Source organism: Patiria miniata, unplaced genomic scaffold, assembly GCF_015706575.1.
Source record: "Patiria miniata isolate m_02_andy unplaced genomic scaffold, ASM1570657v1 HiC_scaffold_22, whole genome shotgun sequence".
Classification (NCBI taxonomy): Eukaryota; Metazoa; Echinodermata; class Asteroidea; order Valvatida; family Asterinidae; genus Patiria; species Patiria miniata.
The window spans coordinates 16,347,839-16,363,512 of record NW_024037061.1 but is presented as its reverse complement, the minus strand read 5'-3'; the positions used below and the strand labels follow the sequence as shown (position 1 = coordinate 16,363,512).

The window sequence follows — 15,674 nt, the reverse complement described above, 5'->3', positions numbered from 1 at the left end:
TATTGAGAGTCCCAAATTTTCGGACTAGTGACGCAACATGACCCCAAAGCAGGTTAGCTTTTCTGTGTTATTTAATAGGCTACTCACCTTAATTCCGCCATAGTTATACCAAGTCTCTGTCGTATATGTCTACTCTGCCAACATCACAGATCCAGAAACGACAAGGGCTGCCAGAATTAAGCCAAAGCAATAGCCTTGAGATTTTTTTTCAGAATTTTCTGATCACCGATAATATTGAATAGCGCCCTCAATAGCTCAATATATGTAATTATTCAATGACGTAATAAGGCCGGCCGCGGCGATGGTGTGTAGGCGCGTGAGCGAGCCGCCTCATGAATTTTTATCTCGCACGTACACACGACGTCCGGCTAGCTACACACGTACACTGCATCAGTCACGCCGACCAGAAATTGAAAATGGTAAACAAAATGTTACATTTTTCAACTTCACTTGATTTTTAAATATACTTGAAATATTCACACTAATCTGAAGATATGTTTTGTCTCTTTTATTTCAGACTACATACACGGACAAGGGCCAAAAGGTTTGTAAAAAAAATTGTGAAATTTTCCTTCCTCCATGCGCAGACCATTAAAATCATGTCAACAATATTCAGACATTGGCACGATTGTAAAGGGAAGGTCTATGATTTCTTAACTTCGTCATTTTTTTTCAGCCCGAGAAAGGACGTTTCATCGCGTTTGATCATCTGACATTCTGGGTCGGAAATGCCAAGCAGGTATGTCATAAAATATCGGGGATTTGCGGGGTTTCTGTCGGTGAAAAATGCTATCATCAGCGCCGCGTGATGTGTCCGTGCAGCCATGATGGCTGGACCGGCATACTGCGCTGTGATTGGTCAATTTTGGAGGTGTGTTTGTAGGCTTGCTGCAGTCTCATTGAACCGTTGAATGATAGGTTTTTTTTAGTTAAGTAGACCCTAGTTCTTGTTAGTAAGGAGTAAAAAAACCCCTTATTTTTACAGAAAGTGATTTTTGCTTAAATTTCATTGGGGAAAAATGAAAAGTATTTTATTTGTAATATTCTGAAGCAGACTGGGACCTTGAGTGCAGAAAAACATATGCACAACAAAATCAGGCCAACCTAGGGCAAGTTCGCGCAAGGACTATAGTTAACCATTGGTTGACTAACGCTTGCCCGAACTCTGTCTAGTCGACGATGGTTCACTACGCTAGTCGACTATTTGGAACCAACCTACTGGGGTTGGTTGCTTCGCTGGTAACCATAGCCACGAGCATTCATAACGTACAGCAGGGAGCCAGGATCCAGACGTTTTGCAATGACATTTTGACCAGCGTTCGACTAGAGACGTTCGCACTTTGCTATTAGTGCGCAGGCGTAAGGTACGTCACAAATCAACCACTAGTCGACTAATGGTCCTTGCCCGAACTTGGCCTTAGTTGTACTTGCTCTTTTAGTCAGCAGACAAGATTCTCCAACATTTTCATGAGGCAAAGACAAGGTCATCAGTATCCCACCAGCCAAGTTTGAGGTCTCAATCCAATTTTTAAAGGCGAACTTTTCTTCAACATTTTGCACCTTTATGACTAATGTGTATGTAGCTGAGAGTGAAGTGATTTCAATTCAAAGCCTAAGACTAGACTGGTACATGTCCAAGTTTTTGAAATGATTGACCATTCAGTAGTCTGGTGGCATGACTTCTCCATGACACAACGCCCTGTATGACTATTGGGACTAGGTAGAATACAAACAGGTTACCAGATGTTTCTTTTGACACAGTTGATTGATGCAGTAGGGCCTACTACTCTCATACACTAGTCCGAAACTTTGGGACTCTCAATACTGTTTATGATCAGAGTCCCAAAACTTAAGGTATTGAAAACATGCAATACAAGAAAATAGACTGGCACCTGAAACAACCAGTCCACCAACCATGCAGTACTTCATCAATCAACTGTGCCAAAAAGAAACAACTGGCATGTCTGGTACTAGTCTCTATTTCTACACATTTCTCCATAGTCAGACACCAGACTGATGACAACGAATTAAGAGGTCAGTCTTTTCAAATAGTTGACCATGGTTGGACATGCACCAGTCTAGTCTTTAGCCCCATTTTGAAATCACTTGACTTCCATCTCATGTGCAAAATATGGAAGAAATGTCTCCTTTACAAATTGAATTGAGTCTTCAACTTTTTGGTGAAATACGGAAGACCCTTTCTTTGCCCAGTGAACATTTTGGAGAATTTTGCTGGCTAAATGATGAGTAAAGTTGGCCTGATTTCGTTTTGCATGATTTTCAGCACTCAATCCCAGTGAGTCCCAAATTTTCAAACTAATTCTGAAGCTACTTTAGTGGTTTTTGGAAAATTTGGTCAGTGGGGAAGTTCTGGTAATTAATGATCAAATTCGGAATTTAAGACCTTTCTCAGTCTAAAATTATTTTGAAACTCATATTGATAAATAAAATGATTGCCCATCACTGAGGTTACAAATAAAAAGTATCAATACTAAACAAACACTGAACATTATCTAGGAATTAGGGGTCAAATATTTGACTTTCTTCACTGTGGATTTCTTCTTATTTTCTAATGGGAAATAAACTCAACTTTGCTGGGTTTATTTTTTGGGGGGGGGGTGCATTTATTTTAAAATCTTGTAAGCAGCCTTTAGATTTAACCATTGTTATAATTTTGCAGGCAGCCTCGTACTATTGCGCTCGTATGGGATTTGAACCCTATGCCTACAAAGGCTTGGAAACGGGGAGTAGAGAGGTGGTATCACATGCAGTCAAGCAGGACAAGGTAGGTGCAGGAATGTTCAGACTTGAACGTAGGCTAACCGTCTACCTATCCTAACCAAAAAAACGCAAAGCTTTTGTCTTGTACATTTTAAGCGATTAACTATACCTACATAGAAGTGTTTTAGTTTTAGAGAGTGCATGAGCTAATTACTTAAGTCACTGAATAAGACTTGAGTTAACTATCAATTTCGTCTGAACTCCCTACTGGCTTTTACTAAGTACTGGGTGGCATGGGTGGCTTGTGCGTAAAGCGCTTGCCTCTCACCAAGGTGACCACGGTTCGAATCCTGGCTGCGGATCACATGTGAGTAGAGTTGTGCGTTAGTTCTCTCCTGTGCCACGAGGGTTTTTCTCCGGGCCCTCCGGTTTTCCTCCCTCCAGAAAAATCAAACACTTTCGATCTCAGGCTGTGCTCCGTGGTCATATATGGGTCGATGTGGCCGGCAGCCATAGGCGCCTTTACGTGCCAGCGGCCCGACCACATTGTAGCCGCGTCCTTCGCAATTCAGCATACCAGCTGCGAGTAAGGATAATTAGCCTCCCAAATTATAATTATTATTATTACTGGACCAAGTCCCCCCAAATCCATCAATCACACTGCTTCCAATGCATGCTTTGCTTTAGGCCTCCAGGCCCAAGTCCATCATACTCCATCAATATTTGGTCACACCAGGCCTGCAGGACCAAGTTCCCCCAAATCCATCAATCCCACTGCTTCCAATGCATGCTTTGCTTTGGGCCTCCAGGCCCATGTCCATCATACTCCATCAATATTTGGTCACACCAGGCCTGTTGGACCAAGTCCCCCAAAATCCACCAAAATGAGGGGATGGATTTTGATGGAGTTAGGGAGGTTAGGGTAAATCGATGAGTACTATACATGCAAGTCTGAAGTAAAAACACTACCAGGCGAATCCCAATTTACCTGATAATATAATTCACTTTATTTAATAAATAAATATATTTTTGTTGAGCCAAGAAAAAAATGTGCTAGCAAGCTTGTGATACAGGCTGTAAATTGAATGTCCATTTTCGTGTACCATCTTTTTGTTCAATTGATTTTTTAATTATTTGCTAAATTTGAATTAACTTTTGCTTTGTTTTGTTTTAGTTTGCGTAGTTATACATGTGTGTGCTCGCTTGCCACATTCTCTGGCTTAGTTGAAAGATAACCTCCACTGTTATTTACTGTTTCCAAATTCCATTTATTGATAATTATGGGAAAATAGATACGATAAGGCCTAACTAAATTGAAGTGAGAAGCAAACAAACAGTAACAAAACTCACAGCTTCATTGGCCTGATAACGAAAACAAAAATAATTTACTATGACAAAACCACCGTGCTTGTCAAAAAAAGGTAATGAAACCAACTCAGTAAAACAAGGGGGATTAAAATTACAGAAACTATGAATTTACTTGTAACTCAACACTTCTCCTGTCTGTCCCTTCTTATCTGCTTTTGACTTTTACAATTTTGCCAAAATCTTTCAACGCGGTAAATTGGTCTCATTGGAGTTTTTTTTACTTTTTGACTCTCTCACACAACATGATTACCGTCATACCATTTTTTTTATCAGTAGTGAACTTTGTAATTGATAAAAAGATATTGCCTGTAAATTTCAATTTTGGGAATTAATGATTAATCGTTAACTTCCGTTATTCAGCACTTACATGTAGATTAATGGCATGCTTTGGAATCACAAACAAAAAACATGACGAATCAGCAACAGCTGTGTGCATTAAAGTGTACACTACTTGTTACGGACAAATACACAGAATACATTTTGAACCCTTAGGCAAAAAAAAATATAGTTCTGCTTCCGATTAGTTGGCATTTAAAAATAGGGTATGTAGGTAGAGAATTTTTAAAAAAATTGGGAAATTTTTTGTTGTGCACGATCATATGGAGGTGTCTGTGTGTAGTCAAGGGTAAAAGGTAGAAATTGATGGTTTTCGGGGGTTTTTCCCCTCATTTTTGCCAAAACGAAATTAAGGTAGGGGCTGTCAAAATAGGGTAGACCTGCAGGGTAACTGGAAGCAGAACTAGGGGTTTTTTTGGCCTGAAGTATAACCAGTACCAGTAAATAATTTACTGTATAGCAATTGATCCCAAATGGTGGTACATCGTTGCAAGATATATGTAAAGCTGAAAGGGTATGTCATAGGGGGAGGGGCTTGTAATGCAAATTTTTTAAGGATGACCTACAACGGCAGATGTGATCTTTAGACGAATTAAGTATAAAATTCAACACATTTTTAAAAGTCAAGCACAGTAACAAAATGTCATGCAATTAATAAAAAGATTAAATGTCTGACGAGCCAGACAGAACTTTGGACCACAAAATCCACATATGTATGAATGAACTGAAAATGGTACTTTAGGGCCCAATTGCCTAGTACAATGGCTGACAGATATCTGCCATGGTTGAGGTTGCCTACATTTGTCTACACCATAACATACGTGTAAGGCTTATAATTGTTTTCCTTCTATGAAGATTTTTTTTCTTCTATAATGTAGTTGCATCATGGCTACCTTGTCCCTTCATGTGAGCGTGCTCATTTTAGGGCTATGCTGATTTTCAATGCCTGTAAAAATCCAAAATTTAACATTTTCAGACATGGATTTATTCACGGAAAATACTAATGTCTTAGAGTGCTGATCTCTTTTGTCTTTAAAAAACCCTTAACATTTGTAGTTTATTCATGCTGTGTATTACGTTCGTGTCATGTTTGTTAGTAGTGGCGCTGGTACCTGCATCTTCCGACATACACCACTAAAGAAACTCAAGTAAAACCTCTTTTTAGATGTTAAAGGTAGAGTAGATCATTTGCAGCTATCCAAAAAGTAACTGACCAAATTGCTGAAAAGCTAACTTGGTTTAAAGACAGTGATGGCAATAAACTCCCTGTGAATTTATTTTTTCTGGCATGCTGTCATATTTAAGAAAGCAATAACAGGCCATTTCCAAAGATGCGTCAAGTGACACATTTTTGGAAATTTTCTGTTTGTAGTTGGTTTGTAATTCGGCAAATACGGTGAATTGGTGCACGCGCTCGGCAACTTTTGAATTGAAGCCAAGATCCTAGAATAAAAGTTAATCAGGTGAGTTAGTACCTGTCTTTAGATTTTGAGCATTTTTGTTGCTTCAAACGATAAAAATGCACAAATGACAAATGATCTACCCTACCTTTAAACACAATTTCTCCAACTTTTGGTCCTCTCAAAAGCTTCCATTCTTTCACTGCCCAAGTGCCGAAAAAAATTGTCCCAGTGCTATCTATCAAACCTTCAAGCTGAAATGGTCTGATACCTTCAGATATTACCCAGGCATAAGCTATTGGAAATACTTGAAGAAACCAGAAGAAAGTTGATGTCAAAATAATGCAATAGAAGTTTTCATTGTATGTCTGATGTGACTTCATTAAATCTCTTTAAAAACATTTCTGTTAATCTCAACAGATTATTTTTGTCTTCCAATCTCCGTTGAACCCGACTGGCAAAATAACAGAAGGTGAGATACAGCTGTATACATATTCTGCCCTAAGCTATAACACCCAGGTGAACCCCTCAGTATACATTACTGTTAACCCATTTAAGTGTGGGCTCTGTGACTCAAATTTTTGAGTTTTGTACAATTCAGCCTATTGAAATTGTCCATAAGATGGAAGTTTGCATCGGGGTGATGTAAATCAAATTAGGTTTTGTCCTTCACCGACGTATAAACACTGTATACTCAGGGCAAAACCTAATTTGATTTACATCACCCCGATGCAAAATTCCATCTTTTGAATAGTTAAATGCGGTACCCGCTGCAATGTACATCAGATTCGAACCAGCCAACCGATCCCGTAAGCTCGGTGGTCGAGTGGTAAGACATCTGCACTAGAAAGCACGAGGCTGTGGGTTCGAGTCCCACCTGAGTGATTTTTCCAACTTTCACTCGGGAGGTAACACACTGAGCATACATTGTTTATATGTCGGTGAAGGGCAAAACCTAATTTGATCTATTGAAATTGGTTTGAATACATTTAACTCATAAAAATCTTTGCATGCATTTTTTTAACCTAGTTTGGCCCATTATGAAGTTGTTTGCCAATAAAAAATGTTTTCCCCTTGAAATCTGTTTGTTCCTATCAATGTGAAATAAACAATTTTAAAATGCCTGTTTAATCTTGTTTAGGAGGAAAGTTCTAAACAAGATTTATTTAAAGAGCCCATGCAATGTAATTTTGTTTAATGCAATCTTTGAAAATGCACCTTTGTGTCCCATTAAACCTTATTTCCAATTTTCGTTTTGTCATTTCAAAGGTATTTGTGCCTTTTTGGTTTTCATGTTAATGCAAATTTCTAAGCTATTTCAGCACCAGAAGTTGCCGGAATTTTGGATATTTTGCTGTCGTAAATTTTCTTTTCTTTTGCGATTCGTTGTTTTGTCAGTACATGGCAGTAACCAAATGAGTGAACTATTCTCATAAATGTTTTCAATGAGCACGTTTTGGGGTTCAAAATTTGAACAGAAAATCCCTATTTAACTGAACAGTGTCTTCCTGAAATGACATCACAGCAACAGCGCCCTCAGTTGTCCAGAAAAGCATGGAAAACTTTCAAATGTTTAGAGAAGTGCACTTTTCAATAAAATTAACACCCACAAAATATCAAATAGTATTCCGTACATTTAAGAGGAGTAGAAAGTTGCACACTTTAATGCACAAAATTTGCTGTTAAGAGAGAATTTGACAGTGTACAAATTGTGCTTTGGCCGGTGTGGGCAAGTTTAGTCTGCAAAACTTCAGTTCTCTTTTCCTGAAATTGTGCCTGGTTGCCAACCTCATGTAATGCAATAACACCCTTAATCTATTGACAGAGATGGGAAGGCACCAGACTTTCCACGGCGATGGTGTTAAAGACATTGCATTCGCAGTGGAAGACATCATGTCCATTTTTAAGGTAAATTTAAATTTATTTTAATACAGTTTGTGAAGACTGAAATGACTCGTGACTGTTTAAATATGCCACTCAAAACGCTCTTAAAGGGAATGTACAACATTTGCTTTTGCTGCAATTTTCAGAAATAAATGGATTTGGAGGATTAGTATGTTATAGCAAATATTGTTAAAATGACTTGTTTGACGTTTTGGGCTCGTAGATGCTGGGAAAACCAAGAAAACCATTCATGTTCTTGTAGTCTGGTTCCCTGACCCCACTTCAGATATAACAAAGCAATTTATAGACTTTGGGAAATGTTAAGGTCAGAAAATCAGTCTAGCAGGCTTGTACTGCTTCACAGGTGCGTAATCAATTGCAAGTAAATGCAGAATAACTAAATATGACAAATTAAGACAGTTTTTGAAAAAAGCCAGTTTTCTCTAACGCTGGTCGGCCATCCACCGTTGGAAAAGTACAATTTTTCTTGAAAATGTCAGCACACCAGGAGCCATGAATGTACAGGATGCTTTAGACTGTCATTCCCTAACAATCCAGTAAGGTAATACGTGATAAATTTCGTTTTTGATGTTTGCAAATGTTGTATCTTCCCTTTAAATCAGCTAATTACTGGCTAGTCAAGCCTACTAAGTCTGGTCTCAGAGCGCACACACAATTCTATTCAATTGATTCAGCATGGCTATTCACTGGAAGTCTTGTCATGCATCTGGTCTGCACAATGGGCCAGATTTAGCCCATTCATTGGCATTGTGGGATAATCCTATGCAATGGGCTCCGTGCGCCAACAAAAGAGGGCGCTTTTTTACCTCTTTTTAGAGCCCGTGGACAGGACACACCGCATACCCGTACTGGACTGTACTGGTTCACGTGTGAAGTACGCACCACTTCCTGCATGTGCCAAAGCTATTATAGCCGAGTCAAGCCGCAATCTATTCAAATGAAATATAGCAAAGGCATACCTTTAATACTATTCATGCCCTCATTGTAACCTGAACTGTGATTTGACTTGCGAGTGACTCAATACCACCTCTGATACATGAACACACCATGTAAATGTTGACATTTCACATTTCATAAAATTTTACATGTGGATTGTTGCCATATTTATTGCAAGGGTAAGTAACAATGAAATTGTATCTTTATCCCCCAACTACAACAGAAAGCTCGCGAGCGAGGCGCAACCGTTGTCAAGGAACCTTGGGAGGAGGTTGATGACGAAGGTGGCTCCGTCACGTTTGCTCAGATCCAAACGGTAGGTTCAAAAAATTGTTCACCGCATCCGAATGTCTTGGCTAGGGCTAGAAATCGACCGATTTATTAACACTCCTCATAGGAAGTCAGTATTCAGAGCAATATGTAAAAAAACCTTTAAAACCCTGCAGGTCAGTTTAAGGTGAAAGGATATGAAGTAAGTATTAACTGTGTCACACAGAGAGTCACTGCACACAAAAACGGCACTGTGGAGAGCAGTGAAGCGTGACTGAATCTGCCTGCTTGCCCTGAGCTTATGGTTGTAGACCAGTAAATAAGTTTCCATAGATCCCAATGATAAATGCCCCCACTTCAGAAATTCAGGAAAAATACTCACAACTCTCTGAGGTGTTCAAGACGTACATCAAATTAAAGCTTATTTCATCATCTTTCATTTTCTGTTCAATTTTCTGGAGAGGGGGGGGGTTAACCAATGACTTTTGGGAGAAAATTCCATCCAAAGAGGATCACCCCTAAAAGCAGTCCTGAAGCCCATCGCCATTTTTAAAAAGGACGCCTACTCTCCAGTGCAAAATACAGCCATTTTAGGGCCTAATCATCGTCCACATTTCACACTAATACGAGCTCGCAGTTCTCTGCACGGCTTCCACCCATATTTTGTACAAACCCCCAAGTTCATGGCCCACAATATGCTAAAATACCGAAGAATTTGAGGGCATGCAAATCTTGATTTAGCCAGCGAAGGCAATTTCGGACTGATTTACTGGTCTGCACCCTTAACCACACAAAAGAATTGTGCAGGGATTTGAAGTGTTATCCACACTCCACAGAAGATTACCTCAAAGGAATTTGAAGTGTGGGCGCTAACCTCAATGGGTAAAAGTGATTTTGCAAAACTTCAAGATTAGGAGTAAAATTGTTGTTTTATTTGATGGCATGGAAAAACAATAAAGTTCATTGACAGCTTCTTCTCTCTTTGTAGTATGGGGACACTACTCACACATTTGTGGAGAGGCGCGATTTCAAGGGTCTATTCCTGCCGGGATACAAAGCACCAATGTTTCAGGATCCACTGACAAAAATCCTGTAAGTATGGCTGTGTCCAAATTACTTGGCTACGACTGGAAGTTGCACACGTGCCTATGGAAGCCGCTGCAGCCTCTTCCCATAGACCCGCGTGTTATATGCTGTAGCAAAGTAAATTAGGGCTGTCTCTTTCCGAATAAATTAGAATTTGATTATTTGAAACTGCATTTGACTGAATATTTGTATATTTGAAACCGCTGATCAAGTTTGACATTTGCCAGCTGCAGCAGAGTGCTGTGCTGGTCAAACTTGTAAGCAAAACGCGCCAGTTAAAATTTGTGTTCTGTGTCGATATTATGGGCTGCTGGATGGGAACAATGAACTGTCATTGACTGAAAACTTACCGTCGACAAAAAAGTGGCATCTGACAAAGCACTGCAACTTCACGATTAAAAAAACATCACAGCCATGTGTGTACGCGCGTGGTTTTTATTTTGTTTTGAATATTCAAACCGGCAAAAAAGCTATTTGAATATTCGGTTGATGATCGAATATTTGAATGTTCGATATATTCTTGCATCTAAATACATTGTCATATTTGTTCTGAGTCCTCAAGTAAGTGATACATAGGAAAGCTTGCTACAGTTCAACCCGTTCACACTTGTATTGCATTGCACTACACTGGATTTTCTCCTCTAAATCCATAAAACCATACAATATTGACAGGCCTCCTGGGAGACTGAACTTCGTGGACCACGTTGTTGGGAACCAACCTGACGAAGAAATGGAGACAATTGCTGAATGGTAAGTCATTCCAAACCATTGGTTCACGATTATTACGTGCCTCTGACTCGATCACGTTGTAGCTACGTCCTTTGCAATTCAGCATCTGCTGCAAGTAAGGACGATTAGCACCCCCCCCCCCCCAAAAAAAATAATAATAACAATAATAATAGTAATAACCTGTGGCAATTTGTTAATTCGTGGCATATTCACGTTTACTTTGATCAACGTTACTCACCAAACAATGTCATCATTGTTTCTCTGCAGGTACGAAAAAAACCTTATGTTCCATCGCTTCTGGTCGGTGGACGATAAACAGGTGAGGTTCAAGTTTATTAATATCTTCTGTTATGAATAGTTTGGTTGCAGTACCCGCTGCTATATCAGATTCCAACAAGCCAGCTGACCCCAGTAAGCTCGCTGGTCGAGTGGTAAGACGTCTGCAGTAGTAAGCAGGAGGTCGTGGGTTCGAGTCCCACCCATATAGTTTGTGAATTTTTCTCACAATCTCTCTGGACAAAACTGAGTATACAGTTTTTATAAAATAAGTCAGTGAAGGGCAAAACCCAATATTGAATAATAGTTTTTATACAACACCTGAATAATTCCCCGTCATCTGATTGGTTGATCGCTGATCACATGTCATTGAATTATTCGTCCCAACAATGGAAGTTCTGTTGCATGATGTATAGAACTTTGGCTGCATCCGAATCAGTTGTCTAGAGCTAGGTCTAGGTCAACAGAAGATGAAATATCAAAACTTGTAGGTGATGCTGATGCTGCTAACACAAAGAAGCAAATAAAATTATGCTGCCAAACGATTAGACAAATCTGCAAAACATACAGGAACATCTGTTGAAGCATTATACTGATTCACAACTGAACAAGTTCTTGTCGAGATCTTACTCAGGACTGAGAAGAGAAAACGCGGCAAACTATATCAGATGACGAGGATTTATTCAGGTGTTGTATAAAACAAATAATGAGTGTTCCACATTCGTGCAATGGTAAGAATATTTTCATTCGGTGACAGATGAAATGTGTCACCTCATGAAATTATTCTTACCATTGTACTCATAAACATTCATTTTTTGTATTCTAAACTGGTCCTTTCAAGACAGTCACAAATTTACCTTAAAAAAGAGAGTTTCTTTTCTGGATTAGTTTGAGCAGTGTTCTGTTGGTTTCATTACAGATTCACACGGAGTACAGCGCACTGCGTTCCATTGTCGTCACCAATTATGAGGAGACAATCAAGATGCCCATCAACGAACCGGCAAACGGCAAACGGAAGAGCCAGATCCAGGTAGTTTGAGGGGTTCAAGACAGTGTTATATTCCAGGGTTTGAAAATAACGGTACCTTGCTAGCCAAATGCTAGTCAAAACAGCCGCGGGCCAGTCAAACTATTCCTTAAGTAGCCCGGCTGGCGAGTCAAAAAATATTGGGATACGGCAAAGATGAAAGGACAGGAAGAAATATATCATTAAATTCAGAAAGCAAACCTGCATCAATTTGTGTCTAATTTTATCAACTGTTTTAAAGGGTTAAATTATTAAATCTGTTTATTAAAAACACTGACAAAATTGTAACAGAATTGAACCTGAAAGTACGCCATTTTGTATTTGAGCTAAAAAAATAGCCAACAACAACATGTGGACTAGTGAAAATGCTCGCGGGCTAGTTAAGAGTCTGTTTCAGTAGCCCGGTTGGCTAGTGAAAAAAAAGTTAAGGTTGAACCCTGTAGTCTAGACACTTGTGAAGGATCAGAAGCACATCGCAAGTATGATCACGAGTAAATCACAAGTCCATTCACGTGTCCAGGCGTAAGTAACACGGGATTAACAGTAAAGCTTAGTTTCCATATCGACGTTAATGCAGACTGCGCAGACAGTGTGCGGAACTGTCGGCACGGGTTCAACCTTGCCGGTCGTCTGCGAGATAGTTTGCCTCTGTCTGGGTTGCCCGCTAGCCGATTGGTCAGAATCTTGGGGTCAAGACGCTAATTGCATATAACGCCGAATCTGCTCACATATCATAGACCTTTGCTGTGCAAGGGGACATTCCATAGACTATGTAATGAACTGCTCAAATATGGAAATCCAGAGAAGATCATCATGATTTTTGGTTTTTTTAATATGAGGAGTGGGACCTGGTAGTAAGGTGTTGGTGTTGTAAAAATATGAATAGGTCTCGTTCAAATGACGTCATTTCCTACGGACCATCCACGTGCATCGGCATTTTGAGCGTCAACTTGCATAACGCGCATCGGCTGGGTCGTATTTCCAACACATTTCGAGCAACAAGCGCGCGTGTTTTGAACATTTACAACACTGCGCCATGCGTGCTTGATTGCGATAAATACGCAGTTGCAGATGGCCGTCATTGAGCGAGCCCTATATAACAAATTTCTCTTGCAGGAGTACGTCGATTACTATGGCACCGCAGGGGTCCAGCACATTGCGATGAACACGGACAACATCATCGAGGCGGTGGGCAACCTCAAGGCCAGGGGCCAGAACTTCTTGACCATCCCCTCCACGTATTACAAGAATCTACGGGAGAGGCTCAAGACTGCCAAGATCAGCATTACCGAGAACCTCGATATGGTAATGTCACACCCGCTAATGTCATAATGTATTATTGACTGGCAATAAGGTCACTAGTGCACGCCTATGCACCCTCAGGAACTGACCACCCGTAATGTCACACCCGCTGATGTCATAATGTACACATATTGACTGGCAATGGGGTCACCAGTGCATGCCTATGCACCCTCAGGGACTGATCACCCATAATGTCACACCCGCTGATGTCATAATGTACACATATTGACTGGCAATGGGGTCACTAGTGCATGCCTATGCACCCTCAGGGACTGACCACCCGTAATGTCACACCCGCTGATGTCATAATGTACACATATTGACTGGCAATGGGGTCACTAGTGCATGCCTATGCACCCTCAGGGACTGATCACCCATAATGTCACACCCGCTGATGTCATAATGTACACATATTGACTGGCAATGGGGTCACTAGTGCATGCCTATGCACCCTCAGGAACTGACCACCCATAATGTCACACCCGCTAATGTCATAATGTACACATATTGACTGGCAATGGGGTCACTACTGCATGCCTATGCACCCTCAGGGACTGACCACTTGCAGGAGGGTCCTATGGCCAGAGGTTATGTGTCAAGGAAAGTAGGACCCTTCTATGGTCACTCAAAGGCACGAAAGGGGATAGATGTGCACTACTGACTGAATAAAGCCTGTCAGTATGTGTTTATTAAAACGGCGATTGCGTAATGATGAGACTTGGTAAACTCCATTAGGTGCTGTTATAGTCAAAAAATAAGTGTAGTGCCTCACTTGGCACTCTACCCCTTACCATTTTAATCGGAAAACCGACTTTTTGACTTTTCCAATGAACTTTCTGATTTTTGTGTAATTTATCCCACAAAATTTGAGTTTTTAGCGATTTTTCCATAATATGTGATTTTATTTAAACCATAATTTTGAAGAAATATCGTGGACATGATTGAATGGTGTCATCAATGGTGCCCTTGTCTTTCAAACTTTTTTCTCAACTTTTTCAAGTAAGAAGTGCACTACTTTGTAGATCACTTCATTGCTCTGACAGTAATTTAAGCTTGTTAATTTTATGAAAACCCTGAAGATTTTTCTCATTGTCAAAGTTACATGAGGCGGTGTCCGGAAATTGGGTATGAAGTGTATTGTACATACATGTGTGTACATGTACATGTGTAACTGCAGAGCGGCCCAGGTTTCAGACACATATTTTTGTTCGGCCTATTTTCTGATTTTTTTTCCCATATGCAGTTTCATCTCTGCCCTTACATTTGGTTGAGTGTAAACATCTGCAGTAGTAAGCAGGTCGGGGTTCAAGTCCTCCCCTAGTGCATTTTCTTTCCATAAATTGCAAAGCACTAGTTCCCTTTGATGATTGAATTCTCCTGTTGGTTTTATGGGTTTTTTTCAGATTGAGAAGTTGAACATCCTGATTGATTTTGATGAGAACGGTTACCTGCTGCAGATATTCACCAAGCCCATCCAGGATCGCCCCACTGTCTTCCTGGAGGTTATCCAACGCCACAACCACGAAGTAAGAACATTGGCATAGGGTGGGGAAGGCACAGCCCCCCCCCCCCCCTCACATACACACACATGCACTTTCCCATCTGGTGGATCGGGGGGGGGGGGGGGGTTGAGAATCATGGACTCCTTTCCAACATGTAAAACAGGCATGTAACTTTTCCTTGGATCAAATGATTTCCTCTTTTTTCACTTCCAATGTGTGCCATTGAAAATAGAAAAAAACTGTACAAAGTCTTGGAAAGATTTGAATTTCCTCTTTTTTTGTGACTTCCCAGTTGCATGCCTAGTAAAAGATGCCTTTTATTGTTTTGGTTTGGTGTTTTTTTATGAAATGTTGATAGAAGAAATGAAAAGAGAGGGGTTAAAATAGGGCCTCGATCAAGTGTTGAAATACAGAAACAAAATTTAAGTCTCGATCTTCCACCAGGCTTGAGATTTTGGTCTGAAATCAGACTTTTTTAGTCGGAAAGAAATGCAACTCTCAGATCTTTCATCCAATTTTCAGTTTTTCTTTAAAATTGACAATATCACCCCTGTCTACGTGTGTACACTCACCCATAACCCTGCCAAACTTATAACCTGTTTCTGGTAATCAACGTCTCCTGTGCTTAGAAAATGTCTTGACATTAGCTTCCTGACGTGTACTTCTGCCATGATACTAAAATCAGCTTGGTTTGGATTTTGCAGGGTTTTGGCGCAGGGAATTTCAAGTCCTTGTTTGAGGCCATTGAGCAGGACCAGGCCGAGAGAGGGAATCTTCACTAGCGTGTCAAGTCCTCCACAGACAGCAAAGAAGGGA

The 15,674-nt window shown here is 40.2% G+C and overlaps 2 protein-coding genes across 3 annotated transcripts in view; one reads left to right on the top strand and one right to left on the bottom strand.

Moving 5' to 3' along the window:
* The window catches only part of LOC119730188 (phosphatidylinositol 4,5-bisphosphate 5-phosphatase A-like), a 16,569-nt gene extending 16,335 nt beyond the window's left edge, over positions 1-234 (bottom strand). The window contains exon 1 of the mRNA XM_038202974.1: positions 88-234. Coding sequence (XP_038058902.1) covers positions 88-101 — 14 coding nt within the window. The 5' untranslated portion in view covers positions 102-234. The remainder of the gene's footprint in view (positions 1-87) is intronic.
* On the top strand, positions 34-15,674 carry LOC119730189 (4-hydroxyphenylpyruvate dioxygenase-like). 2 transcript variants are annotated; one of them, XM_038202976.1, is made up of 14 exons: positions 34-52; positions 518-544; positions 677-739; positions 2,681-2,785; positions 6,246-6,297; positions 7,651-7,733; positions 8,890-8,982; positions 9,925-10,028; positions 10,695-10,772; positions 11,019-11,070; positions 11,947-12,057; positions 13,171-13,359; positions 14,760-14,882; positions 15,563-15,674. In XM_038202976.1, exons 1-14 carry the CDS (start codon positions 38-40, stop codon positions 15,638-15,640), a joined length of 1,173 nt encoding a protein of 390 aa, XP_038058904.1. In that variant the 5' UTR covers positions 34-37; the 3' UTR covers positions 15,641-15,674. The 2 variants fall into 2 exon arrangements, with proteins under 2 accessions (XP_038058904.1, XP_038058903.1); XM_038202975.1 differs by lacking the exon at positions 34-52 and adding an exon at positions 272-419.